The sequence below is a fragment of the Salmo salar genome, chromosome 13 (genome assembly GCF_965601325.2).
Source record: "Salmo salar chromosome 13, fSalSal1, whole genome shotgun sequence".
Classification (NCBI taxonomy): domain Eukaryota; kingdom Metazoa; phylum Chordata; class Actinopteri; order Salmoniformes; family Salmonidae; genus Salmo; species Salmo salar.
Window position 1 is genome coordinate 61,383,192 of NC_138303.1, and position 14,088 is coordinate 61,397,279.

Here is a 14,088-nt window from a genome sequence, read left to right on the forward strand (position 1 = left end):
GCTGCTCTGATATCCAGAAGTTCTTTCCGGCTGTATGTAATAACATAAAAAAATGTCTGGGCTAATAATGTAAGAAATAACATACACAAAAAAATATATACTACAAAGTTGATTAGGAGGTAGATCAGAGCTGCCATATCTGTAGGTGCCATCTTTTGTCGTGACTCATAGCAGCGACGTTGTATTCCTTCTTGTGTCTATGCGCTCTCCTCCTCTCACCTTTTCCCTTTGCTTGTTTACTTCAATGCACAACACATCAGCTGTATGTGACCAGGCTAAAAAACCTTTCCAAGCCAAACCATATCATAACTGCTACACACAGCCTACATCCTTGTCACCATATTAGCTAAAGTAACATCGAAGTCAACATAGCTAATATAACTTCTGCAATAGTAAACCCACTACAATTATGCAGTAACGTTACAGTGTACAGTCAGTAAGCAGTTACACCGGCGAGCCCCTGTGGAAAATAAACAAGTAAATCCAAAATATTACCTTGACTAGGAAGAGTTCCAGTGTTGGATAGACATAGCCAGCTAGCTAGCTCTGTTTAAGCAGGGTGTTTGAGTAGGCTAAACTAGCTTGCTGAATTTGCTAGCTAAGTAAGTGAAAGTGAAAAATAATGATGAAATCCCTCTCTACCTCTCTTGCTTCTCCTTCATTTTGGAAGAAATTAATTTGTTCAAAGCGGTTCAACTATGTTTTTTTCTCTCTTTGAGTTAACTACTCACCACATTTTATGCACTACAGTGTTAGCTAGCTGTAGCTTATACTTTCAGTACTAGATTCATTCTCTGATTGTTTGATTCAGTGTACATTATGTCAGTTCATGCTACAAGAGCACTGATAGGTTGGAGGACGTCCTCCGGAAGTTGTCATAATTACTGTGTAAGTCTATGGGAGGGGGTGAGAACCATGAGCCTCCTCGGTTTTGTTTGGAAGTCAATGTACCCAGAGGAGGATGGAAGCTTGCTGTCCTCTGGCTACACCATGGGGCTACCCTACAGAGTGCTGTTGAGGCTACTGTAGACCTTCATTGCAAAATGGTGTGTTTTAATCAATTATTAGGTGACGTGATTATATTTAGTATAGTTTTATCTAAAAAGGAGAAGTTTTTAAATGGTCTGTTTAAAAAAAAAATGAAATTCACTTTGGAGGATGGTCATCTCCTTCCAACTCTGAGGAGCCTCAACTGATAGATTCTACAGACCCTACTGAGTACTCCAAACCCAACTTTTATATTGGCACAAATAATAGTTTTTTCACTATAAGCCCTATATTGTCAACATACCAGTCTGAACATTGTATTTGTCAACAGTGGTCTTAAAATAATGTTTTAAAAACGTATTTCAAAATATATTCCTTCTTGCATTTCATTGTAAGCACAATACAAATCGACTAACATGTATCTTTTGAATGAGTTCCTCTCTTTGCAATGTTTTGAAATACGGGCTTTTATTTTGAAGGGTCATTACCATAGGAAAGTGACATCATCGTTAGTGCTGCTAGCAGAATAGTAGTGTCAGCAGTCAATTCTTCCCAAAGAATTGATCAGAGGGAGGCAACTTTCTAACTGGATGCTAAATATGCATATCGTTCTTCACTAGGATTTTCACATATCCATTTTTGTATTATGTACTTTCGGTCAAGTTGATGTAAACCAGTTGCGTTATTGAGGTTAGTTTTGTTCTCATTTTAACAAGGACTTTTCCCTCCATGCTCGGGCAAAGAAACGGGATAGCAACGGGATGGGTGTATAGCGGTATCGGCCTAAAGTGAGATGGGATCATTGCATTGATTTCTTGGATTTGTTTCTGGTGTGAAGTTATGACAATGACTGGATCGATGGAAACTTCTTTCAAACAAGCTTTAAAGAAACCTCCATCACAAAGGACAACAGAGGTAAGTAAGCAAGCTAACGTTAGTTATGTGTTCTTGGTTTGAATTTCTCAAGTCAAAAAGTTAGCTAGCTAGCTGGAATAATTCACTTGCTAGCTAGCATTCTAACGCACTAGTTGACGAGGAGCAATGTTTTATCCATTCACCCAGCCAGTCACTCAGTTGGTTTTATTTCCAGGAAAATGAGAATGAACCACCTTGGTGTGTGTGTGTGTTATACACACACACACACACACACACACTGAAGTTACTCTAGCTAGCTATCCAACCTGAGAGCGAGTTTGCTAACTACTGCAATGGAAAGTGAGTTGTCGTTCTTATTTACATGACGCCATGAATATCATTCAGTACGCTTTCACTTTTTAAGTTTTCTGAAAACTTTAAAGATTCAACGATTATGCAATTGTTGTCCTATTCTATTATGGGGGCCTCCGGTCATATGGTCAATAGTATCTCTCTGTGGCTATCAGTTTGATTACTGTTAAGGGTTTTGTGGGTCTGTCGTCATCACAAGGGATCTATCATCTGAGGATATTCAGATGTTTCTAAAAGGCAACTGTACACACACAATCATCCTTTATCAACAGTAGCCTTTATATTATGTGCCATTTGATAGACTATTTCCAAATTCTCTGACTTCTGAATGTGCTTGTTTGCGTCTACTTTTAGAATGCTTTCATAATCCATGATTCGTTCTTTCCCCTGTCATCCCACAGAGATGCAGAAGTTATTTATCTAAACCTCAGTTTAAATTAAGTTTTAGTCACTGCTCTTCTCTGACAAGCCAAACCTCAGCCCAGTTTAGTTGGCATTGCTTTTGCCATAAGGCAATTCCACAGTAACAGAGTGAATGTTAATGAAACAGACTTACTTGAAGAACATTTTCAGGTGCACAGTTTTATAACAGAATTACTGTTTGTGTGTCATTCTGTTACCAAACTTTTCATTTGCACTGTTCTACAAGTAAATGTTTTTGTAAAATGTAGGCCTTGTGCATGGTTTGTTTAACTCTGCATTCATTGGTTTTTGTTTCACATACTTTTTTAAAGTGTAAAAATCTGAGTTTCAGCATCACTCTGTTACTGTGGAATTGCCATACTATTTCCCCTAATAGCCTACTCTGTTCAGCTGCAGAACATTTTGAATTGCAAGCACTTTTCAAGGCACAATTGGCTAAATCCTACCTACAACCTAGTTCAAAACCCAATTTCTTTCACTGATCCACTGTTTTCGCTCAATGAACAGAAAGCCCTCTTTGCACCTTTTGAGAGAGGGTGAGTGCATAATACAAAGTGACAACACACTCTAAGCAACATGTTTTGGTCCTCGAACATAAACAAATAGCTGTGTAAAATTACTATTGAGGAGGATAAGTTTGTCAGGTGAGTGATATGACTTAAAATGTGGTATTGGTGCTTATCTTGTAGGCAGACATAGGCATTGCATGCGTTGCTCTCAGATGTAGGGCTTTATGATTGACTTTTATGCTGCAGGTATGGGCTGCGTCCAGAATGGTGCCCTTTTCCCTACATATTACATAATAAACTCCTGATCAAAAGTATTGCGCTAGGGAACAGGGTGCCATTTGCGATGCACAATGATGTCCGTGTCCTGAGTTTCCTGTTAATCATCCTGCTCTATCCACTAAGAGGCTGTGCCAGTAGAGGTGCCCACTACTGAATGACTTACTGTAGGGTTGTTACGATATCAGTACCGCACTACTCGGAAGTATTGTGGCAAGGAAACAAAACAGGAAGCGGATATAATTTATTTTTTACATTTGTATTGGTACAAGACAAGCACGTATTTCCAGCCTGTACTGGCTGTGTTGTGTGAACGCTGCCTGCGTGTGAAGGCTGCCTGCGTGTGAAGCAGGACTCAGGGCGTGAAGAGGCATATTCCCTCAGAGCCAGTACTGATAGTGAAAGCAGACGCTGCAGGGCCACTCTGAAGTAGGCAGGCTACATTAGTCACAAAGGTCAACGTGTCACTGTGGTGAAGCAATGGGAATTCCTGTTGAATTCCTGAAAACAACACACCCTGAAAGTAAATTGTAGACGCTTTGCCAGATTGTTTATTTATACTGAACAAAAATCTAAACGCAACATTCAACAATGTTAACAAATTCACTGAGTTTACAGTTCATATAGGAAATCAGTAAATTTAAAATAAATTCATTAGGCCTTAATCTATGGATTTCACATCACTGGGCAGGGGCGCAGCTATGAGTGGGCCTGGGAGGACATATACCCACCCACTTGGGAGCCAGGCCCACCCACTGGGAGCCAGCTCCAGCCAATCAGAATGAGTTTTTTCCAACAAAAAGGCTTTTATTACAGACAGGAATACTCCTCAGTTTCATCAGCTGTCTGTGGCTGGTCTCAGACGATCCCGAAGATGAATAAGCTGGATGCGGAGGCCCTGGGCAGGCGCGGTTACACGTGGTCTGTGGTTGTGAGGCCGGTTGGACGTACTGCCAAATTATTTAAAACAACATTGGAGCCGGCTTATGGTAGAGAAATTAATATTTTATTCTCTGGCAACCGCTCTGGTGGACATTCCTGCAGTTAGCAAGCCAATTGCACGCTCCTTCAAAACATGAGACATTGTGTTGTGTGACACAACTGTACATTTTAGAGTGGCCTTTTATTGTCCTCAGCTCAAGGTGCACCTGTGTAATGATCATGCTGTTTAATCAGTTTCTTGATATGCCACACCTGTCAGGTGGATGGATTATCTTGGCAAAGGAGAAATGCTCACTAACAGGGATGTAAACTAATTTGTTCACCACATTTGAGAGAAATAAGCTTTTTGTGGGGTATTTTATTTCAGCTCATAAAACATGGGACCAACATTTTAAATGTTGCGTTTTATATTTTTGTTCAGTATACACGCAGAGCATGTGTCCAAACAATTTTCACAGCATTAAGGTTTTTTTAGACTGTCGTTTTGATGTTTGTCTCTATTGTTCTTATCCCTCTATAGGGGCTACCAGAGAAGTAGACTACAAGCTCTTGCTTTTAAAACTGTCACCATGGTAGTCTTATTAAAGTGTATTTATTACTTTGCAAAACTGGTCTGGAATCCCTGTCTGTCAGTTTGACTCCCCTCTGTGTGAGTTATAGAGGCGTTACAAGGCCCACTTTCCTTTTCTATCACACAGACAGCGTCATTGCGTTTTGGTACACCAGAAGTACACTGATTTCCAATGGAATGCTGCGTTTGTCTTGCAGCGTTGCAGTGCATTTTGTGGTCCGTAGGTTATATATATCCACCGTATGTGTCAAATTGTATGTGCGGACATGACAGAAATAGTAGCAGAAGGGGAATGTTGAACTTCTGTTGCACACACAGCCAGTAAAAATTGTGGATTGCGTAATGAAAAATGTTTGACTGCAGAATTTTGTTACGCGGCATTGATGCAATGACGCTGTCGGGCTGATCGAGGCGCGACTCCTCTCCTATTCTTTCAAGGCAGCTCAAATATGTAGGTCACAAACATCCTGCGAACAACCCATTGCGGCTTAATTTAGCACAATAACATTCCGCTCAATAGCCTTGCACAGGTACACTAGAGAAGGACCTGGAAAATGTGAAGTTTAAGTATTTTTGGACATGAATGTCTACATTGGGCTTTGTCCATTCTTTCTCTTTTGCATTGTGTTCCCATTAAAAAGTTAGGCTATATAAATAAAGCTAGTGATAGGGCTCCCGAGTGGTGCAGCGGTCTAAGGCACTGCATCTCAGTGCAAGAGGTGTCACTACAGACCCTGGTTTGATTCCAGGCTGTATCACAACTGGCCGTTATTGGGAGTCCCATAGGGCGGCGCACAATTGGCCCAGCGTCGTCCGGGGTTAGGGTTTGGCCGGGGTAGGCCGCCATTTGTAAATAAGAATTTGTTCTTAACTGACTTGCCTAGTTAAATAAAGTTTAAATAAATAAAAAAAAATCTATATTTGAGATCTGGACAATTTGGAGTAGAACACTGCTCATGCAGCAAGTCTAAACAACCACAGTTTCCTGAGCTGATGAGCCATGCTGCCTTTATTTTCCCTTCCATTAATATATTGGCATTATTATTTGAGGTGAACTTGTTTAGGGTTGAATTCTATGTACTGTCATTGGTCTTAAGGCAGTACCATTTTGTCAATCTTGAGACCCCCCCCTTTTAATGGTACTATGGAAAAGCTGAGTCACTCAGTACAACACAACACCTTATTGCAGTGAGTCCCACATTTCCTCTCGGTCTGGTCCTCCTCTAAACAATGCTCTGGAAGTGGAACATCTGTTCCTTGGTTTAATTGCAAGGCTATGCACCCACCCCTCTCACACGTTCTTTTGTCATCTCTAAAAGGCCATTTTCGGACACAAATATGGGCAAGACACCAAAATATTTTTTCTGGCATTGCTTCAAAACACTCGTTTTAAAATACCTTTACAAGTGGTAATTTTGACAACTTGACGCACACACCCACAGAATGTGTGCCGATTCTGAACATTGACTCTACTGGCAGTCCACCTCAGAGCACTAACATGAAAGAATGAAGCCGTACCGGAACTGACTCTTTCAAGCCCTAACTTAGCTGACGCGTGCGACAAGAATGTAACGTGCACACCTCTTGCATGCCGGGAATATAAGCTGGTTCCGTGAAGTGCCCACCCCTCAGGCTGTTCACTCATTGTGATGGAAGTTTTCAGTCCTGGAGCGGCTGGTGACTAAGGCAGTGCTATCAGTATCTACTGGTTTTCCTGTCTATGGGTTAGAGGTCGACCGATTAATCGGAATGGCTGATAAATTAGGGCCGATTTCAAGTTTTCATAACAATCGGAAATCTGTATTTTTGGACACTGATTTAGCAATTTTTTTTCTTATTTTTTTCTTTTTTCTTATTGTTTATTTAATTTTAATTTTTTTAACCTTTTATTTAACTAGGTAAGTCAGTTAAGAACACATTCTTATTTTCAATGACGGCCTAGGAACGGTGGGTTAACTGCCTTGTTCAGGGGCAGAACGACAGATTTTTACCTTGTCAGCTCGGGGATTCAAACTTGCAACCTTACGGTTAACTAGTCCAACGCTCTAACCGGCTGCTTTACATTGCACTCCACGAGGAGCCTGCCTGTTACGCGAATGCAGTAAGAAGCCAAGGTAAGTTGCTAGCTAGCATTAAACTTATCTTATAAAAAAACAATCAATCAATCATAATCACTAGTTAACTACACATGGTTGATATTACTAGTTTATCTAGCCTGTCCTGCGTTGCATATAATCGCTTAGGTATACGTTGCTCCAACCATAAACATCAATGCCTTTCTTAAAATCAATACACAAGTATACACTGCTCAAAAAAATAAAGGGAACACTTAAACAACACAATGTAACTCCAAGTCAATCACACTTCTGTGAAATCAAACTGTCCACTTAGGAAGCAACACTGATTGACAATAAATTTCACATGCTGTTGTGCAAATGGAATAGACAACAGGTGGAAATTATAGGCAATTAGCAAGACACCCCCAATAAAGGAGTGGTTTTGCAGGTGGTAACCACAGACCACTTCTCAGTTCCTATGCTTCCTGGCTGATGTTTTGGTCACTTTTGAATGCTGGCGGTGCTTTCACTCTAGTGGTAGCATGAGACGGAGTCTACAACCCACACAAGTGGCTCAGGTAGTGCAGCTCATCCAGGATGGCACATCAATGCGAGCTGTGGCATGAAGGTTTGCTGTGTCTGTCAGCGTAGTGTCCAGAGCATGGAGGCGCTACCAGGAGACAGGCCAGTACATCAGGAGACGTGGAGGAGGCCGTAGGAGGGCAACAACCCAGCAGCAGGACCGCTACCTCCGCCTTTGTGCAAGGAGGAGCAGGAGAAGCACTGCCAGACCCCTGCAAAATGACCTCCAGCAGCCCACAAATGTGCATGTGTCTGCTCAAACGGTCAGAAACAGACTCAATGAGGTTGGTATGAGGGCCCGATGTCCACATGTGGGGGTTGTGCTTACAGCCCAACACCATGCAGGACGTTTGGCATTTGCCAGAGAACACCAAGATTGGCAAATTCGCCACTGGCGCCCTGTGCTCTTCACAGATGAAGCAGGTTCACACTGAGCACGTGACAGACGTGACAGAGTCTGGAGACGCCGTGGAGAACATTCTGCTGCCTGCAACATCCTCCAGGATGACTGGTTTGGCGGTGGGTCAGTCATGGTGTGGGGTGGCATTTCTTTGGTGGGCCGCACAGCCCTCCATGTGCTCGCCAGAGGTAGCCTGACTGCCATTAGGTATCGAGATGAGATCCTCAGACCCCTTGTGAGACTATATGCTGGTGCGGTTGGCCCTGGGTTCCTCCTAATGCAAGACAATGCTAGACCTCATGTGGCTGGAGTGTGTCAGCAGTTCCTGCAAGAGGAAGGCATTGATGCTATGGACTGGCCCGCCCGTTCCCCAGACCTGAATCCAATTGAGCACATCTGGGACATCATGTCTCGCTCCATCCACCAACGCCACGTTGCACCACAGACTGTCCAGGAGTTGGTGGATGCTTTAGTCCAGGTCTGGGAGGAGATCCCTCAGGAGACCATCCGCCACCTCATCAGGAGCATGCCCAGGCGTTGTAGGGAGGTCATACAGGCACGTGGAGGCCACACACACTACTGAGCCTCATTTTGACTTGTTTTAAGGACATTACATCAAAGTTGGATCAGCCTGTAGTGTGGTTTTCCACTTTAATTTTGAGTGTGACTCCAAATCCAGACCTCCATGGGTTGATAAATTGGATTTCCATTGATTATTTTTGTGTGATTTTGTTGTCAGTACATTCAACTATGTAAAGAAAAAAGTATTTATTAAGATGATTTCTTTCATTCAGATCTAGGATGTGTTGTTTAAGTGTTCCCTTTATTTTTTTGAGCAGTATATATATTTAAACCTGCATATTTAGTTAATATTGCCTGCTAACATGAATTTCTTTTAACTTGGGAAAATGTGTCACTTCTCTTGCAAACAGAGTCAGGGTATTTGCAGCAGTTTGGGCCGCCTGGCTCGTTGCGAACTGTGAAGACTATTTCTTCCTAACAAAGACAGCCGACTTCGCCAAACGGGATGATTTAACAAAAGCGCATTTGCGAAAAAAGCACAATCGTTCCACGACTGTACCTAACCATAAACATCAATGCCTTTCTTAAAATCAATACACAGAAGTATATATTTTTAAACCTGCATATTTAGCTAAAAGAAATCCAGGTTAGCAGGCAATATTAACCAGGTGAAATTGTCATTTTGCGTTCATTGCACGCAGAGTCAGGGTATTTGCAACAGTTTGGGCCCCCCTGGCTCATTGCGAACTAATTTGCCAGAATCTTACGTAATTATGACATAACATTGAAGGTTGTGCAATGTAACAGGAATATTTAGACTTAGGGATGCCACCCGTTAGATAAAATACGGAACGCTTCCGTATTTCACTGAAAATAAAAACGTTTTGTTTTCGTGATGATAGTTTCCGGATTCGACCATATTAATGACCAAAGGCTCGTATTTCTGTGTGTTATTATGTTATAATTAAGTCTATGATTTGATAGAGCAGTCTGACTGAGCGGTGGTAGGCAGCAGCAGGCTCGTAAGCATTCATTCAAACAGCACATTCGTGCGTTTGCCAGCAGCTCTTCGCTGTGCTTCAAGCATTGCACTGTTTATGACTTCAAGCCTATCAACTCCCAAGATTAGGCTGGTGTAACCGATGTGAAATGGCTAGCTAGTTAGCGGGGTGCACGCTAATAGCGTTTCAAACGTCACCCGCTCTGAGACTTGGAGTAGTTGTTCCCCTTGCTCTGCATTAGAGGTCGGCCGATTTTATGATTTTTCAACACCGATACCGATTTATTGGAGGACCAAAAAAAGCCGTTACCGTTTAATCGACCGAATTTTAAAATTTGTAAAAAAAAAAAAATTACAATTGTTTTAATTTTTTCAAATGTATTTATTTGTAATAATGACAATTACAACAATACTGAATGAACACTTATTTTAACTTTATATAATACATCAATAAAATCAATTTAGCCTCAAATAAATAATGAAACGTTCAATTTGGTTTAAATAATGCAAAAGAAAGTGTTGGAGAAGAAAGTAAAAGTGCAATATGTGCCATGTAAGAAAGCTAACGTTTAAGTGCCTTGCTCAGAACATGGGAACATATGAAAGCTGGTGGTTCCTTTTAACATGAGTCTTCAATATTCCCAGGTATGAAGTTTTAGGTTGTAGTTATTATAGGAATTATTGTACTATTTCTCTCTATACGATTTCTATTTCATATACCTTTGACTATTGGATGTTCTTATAGGCACTTTAGTATTGCCAGTGTAACAGTATAGCTTCCGTCCCTCTCCTCGTTCCTACCTGGGCTCGAACCAGGAACACATCGACAACAGCCACCCTCGAAGCAGGCATTTTGTTACGTTACAGCCTTATTCTAAAATGGATGAAATCATTTTTTCACCTCATCCATCTACACACAGTAGCCTTAAACTGAAATATTACATTTACATAAGTATTCAGACCCTTTTCTCAGTACTTTGTTGAAGCACGTTTGGCAGCGATTACAGCATCGAGTCTTCTTTGATATGACTCTACAATCTTGGCACACCTGTATTTGGGGAGTTTCTCTCATTCTTCTCTGCAGATCCTCTCAAGTTCTCTCAGGTTGGATGGGGAGCTTCTCTGCACAGCTTTTTTCAGGTCTCTCCAGAGATGTCTGGGCTCTGGCTGGGCCAATCAAGGACATTCAGAGACGTGCACTCCTGTGTTGTCTTGGCATGGTCTCAAGGTTTTGCTCGCCTGAGGTAGAGTTTTCATCTATATTTTTCGAAGCTGTCTATTTACCACCACAAACCGAATCAGGCTCTTAGACTGCACTCAACGAGCTATATAAGGCCATAAGAAAATGAGAATTCTCACCCAGAAGCAGCACTCCAAGTAGCTGGGGACTTGAATGCAGAAAAACTGAAATCTGTTTTACCTCATTTCTATCAGCATATCGCGTGCGCATAGAGATGCGTACAAAGCTCTCCCTCGCCCTTCATTTGGAAAATCTGACCATAATTGTACCCTCTTGATTCCTGCTTACAAGCAAAAACATTTTTACATTTACATTTAAGTCATTTAGCAGACGCTCTTATCCAGAGCGACTTACAAATTGGTGGATTCACCTTATGATATCCAGTGGAACAACCACTTTACAATAGTGCATCTAAATCTTTTAAGGGGGGGGGGGGGGGGGGTTAGAAGGATTACTTTATCCTATCCTAGGTATTCCTTAAAGAGGTGGGGTTTCAGGTGTCTCCGGAAGGTGGTGATTGACTCCGCTGTCCTGGCGTCGTGAGGGAGCTTGTTCCACCATTGGGGTGCCAGAGCAGCGAACACTTTTGACTGGGCTGAGCGGGAACTGTGCTTCCTCAGAGGTAGGGAGGCGAGCAGGCCAGAGGTGGATGAACGCAGTGCCCTTGTTTGGGTGTAGGGCCTGATCAGAGCCTGAAGGTACGGAGGTGCCGTTCCCCTCACAGCTCCGTAGGCAAGCACCATGGTCTTGTAGCGGATGCGAGCTTCAACAGGAAGCCAGTGGAGAGAGCGGAGGAGTGGGGTGACGTGAGAGAACTTGGGAAGGTTGAACACCAGACGGGCTGCGGCGTTCTGGATGAGTTGTAGGGGTTTAATGGCACAGGCAGGGAGCCCCGCCAACAGCGAGTTGCAGTAATCCAGACGGGAGATGACAAGTGCCTGGATTAGGACCTGCGCCGCTTCCTGTGTGAGGCAGGGTCGTACTCTGCGAATGTTGTAGAGCATGAACCTACAGGATCGGGTCACCGCCTTGATGTTAGTAGAGAACAACAGGGTGTTGTCCAGGGTCACGCCAAGGTTCTTAGCACTCTGGGAGGAGGACACAATGGAGTTGTCAACCGTGATGGCGAGATCATGGAACGGGCAGTCCTTCCCCGGGAGGAAGAGCAGCTCCGTCTTGCCGAGGTTCAGCTTGAGGTGGTGATCCGTCATCCACACTGATATGTCTGCCAGACATGCAGAGATGCGATTCGCCACCTGGTTATCAGAAGGGGGAAAGGAGAAGATTAATTGTCTGTCGTCTGCATAGCAATGATAGGAGAGACCATGTGAGGATATGACAGAGCCAAGTGACTTGGTGTATAGCGAGAATAGGAGAGGGCCTAGAACAGAGTCCTGGGGGACACCAGTGGTGAGAGCATGTGGTGCGGAGACAGATTCTCGCCACGCCACCTGGTAGGAGCGACCTGTCAGGTAGGACGCAATCCAAGCGTGGGCCGCGCCGGAGTTGCCCAACTCGGAGAGGGTGGAGAGGAGGATCTGATGGTTTACCGTATCAAAGGCAGCAGATAGGTCTAGAAGGATGAGAGCGGAGGAGAGTTAGCTTTAGCAGTGCGGAGAGCCTCCGTGACACAGAGAAGAGCAGTCTCAGTTGAATGACCAGCCTTGAAACCTGACTGATTTGGATCGAGAAGGTAATTCTGAGAGAGATGGCAGGAGAGCTGGCCAAGGACGGCACGTTCAAGAGTTTTGGAGAGAAAAGAAAGAAGGGATACTGGTCTGTAGTTGTTGACATCGGAGGGATCGAGTGTAGGTTTTTTCAGAAGGGGTGCAACTCTCGCTCTCTTGAAGACGGAAGGGACGTAGCCAGTGGTCAAGGATGAGTTGATGAGCGAGGTGAGGTAAGGGAGAAGGTCTCCGGAAATGGTCTGGAGAAGAGAGGAGGGGATAGGGTCAAGTGGGCAGGTTGTTGGGCGGCCGGCCGTCACAAGACGTGAGATTTCATCTGGAGAGAGAGGGTAGGGCAGTGTGAGCAGAACCAGCGGTGTCGTTTGACTTAGCAAACGAGGATCGGATGTCGTTAACCTTCTTTTCAAAATGGTTGGCGACGTTATCCGCAGAGAGGGAGGAGGGGGAGGAGGATTCAGGAGGGAGGAGAAGGTGGAAAAGAGCTTCCTAGGGTTAGAGGCAGATGCTTGGAATTTAGAGTGGTAGAAAGTGGCTTTAGCAGCAGAGACAGAAGAGGAAAATGTAGAGAGGAGGGAGTGAAAGGACGCCAGGTCCGCAGGGAGGCGAGTTTTCCTCCATTTCCGCTCGGCTGCCCGGAGCCCTGTTCTGTGAGCTCGCAATGAGTCGTCGAGCCACGGAGCAGGAGGGGAGGACCGAGCCGGCCTGGAGGATAGGGGACATAGAGAATCAAAGGATGCAGAAAGGGAGGAGAGGAGGGTTGAGGAGGCAGAATCAGGGGATAGGTTGGAGAAGGTTTGAGCAGAGGGAAGAGATGATAGGATGGAAGAGTAGAGAGTAGCGGGAGAGAGAGAGCGAAGGTTGGGACGGCGCAATACCATCCGAGTAGGGGCAGAGTGAGAAGTGTTGGATGAGAGTGAGAGGGAAAAGGATACAAGGTAGTGGTCGGAGACTTGGAGGGGAGTTGCAATGAGATTAGTGGACGAAAAGCATCTAGTAAAGATGAGGTCAAGTGTATTGCCTGCCTTGTGAGTATGGGGGGGAGGTGAGAGGGTGAGGTCAAAAGAGGAGAGGAGTGGAAAGAAGGAGGCAGAGAGGAATGAGTCAAAGGTAGACGTGGGGAGGTTAAAGTCACCCAGAACTGTGAGAGGTGAGCCATCCTCAGGAAAGGAATTTATCAAGACGTCAAGCTCATTGATGAACTCTCCAAGGGAACCTGGAGGGCGATAAATGATAAGGATGTTAAGCTTGAAAGGGCTGGTAACTGTGACAGCATGGAATTCAAATGAGGAGATAGACAGATGGGTCAGGGGAGAAAGAGAGAATGTCCACTTGGGAGAGATGAGGATTCCAGTGCCACCACCCCGCTGGCCAGATGCTCTCGGGGTATGCGAGAACACGTGGGCAGACGAGGAGAGAGCAGTAGGAGTAGCAGTGTTATCTGTGGTAATCCATGTTTCCGTCAGTGCCAAGAAGTCGAGGTGCTGGAGGGTAGCATAGGCTGAGATGAAATCTGCCTTGTTGGCCGCAGACCGGCAGTTCCAGAGGCTGCCGGAGACCTGGAACTCCACGTGGGTCGTGCGCGCTGGGACCACCAGGTTAGAGTGGCAGCGGCCACGCGGTGTGAAGCGTTTGTGTGGCCTGTCCAGAGGGGAGAGAACAGGGAT

The 14,088-nt window shown here is 44.3% G+C and overlaps 1 protein-coding gene across 6 annotated transcripts in view; it reads left to right on the top strand.

The window, feature by feature from the left end:
• Positions 1–1,501: 1,501 nt before the first annotated feature.
• LOC106567521 (rap guanine nucleotide exchange factor 6) overlaps positions 1,502–14,088 on the top strand; it is a 167,687-nt gene continuing 155,100 nt past the window's right edge. For all 6 annotated transcript variants that reach the window (XM_014136858.3, XM_014136862.3, XM_014136861.3 and 3 more), the window contains exon 1: positions 1,502–1,902. In XM_014136858.3, coding sequence (XP_013992333.1) covers positions 1,828–1,902 — 75 coding nt within the window. In that variant the 5' untranslated portion in view covers positions 1,502–1,827. The remainder of the gene's footprint in view (positions 1,903–14,088) is intronic.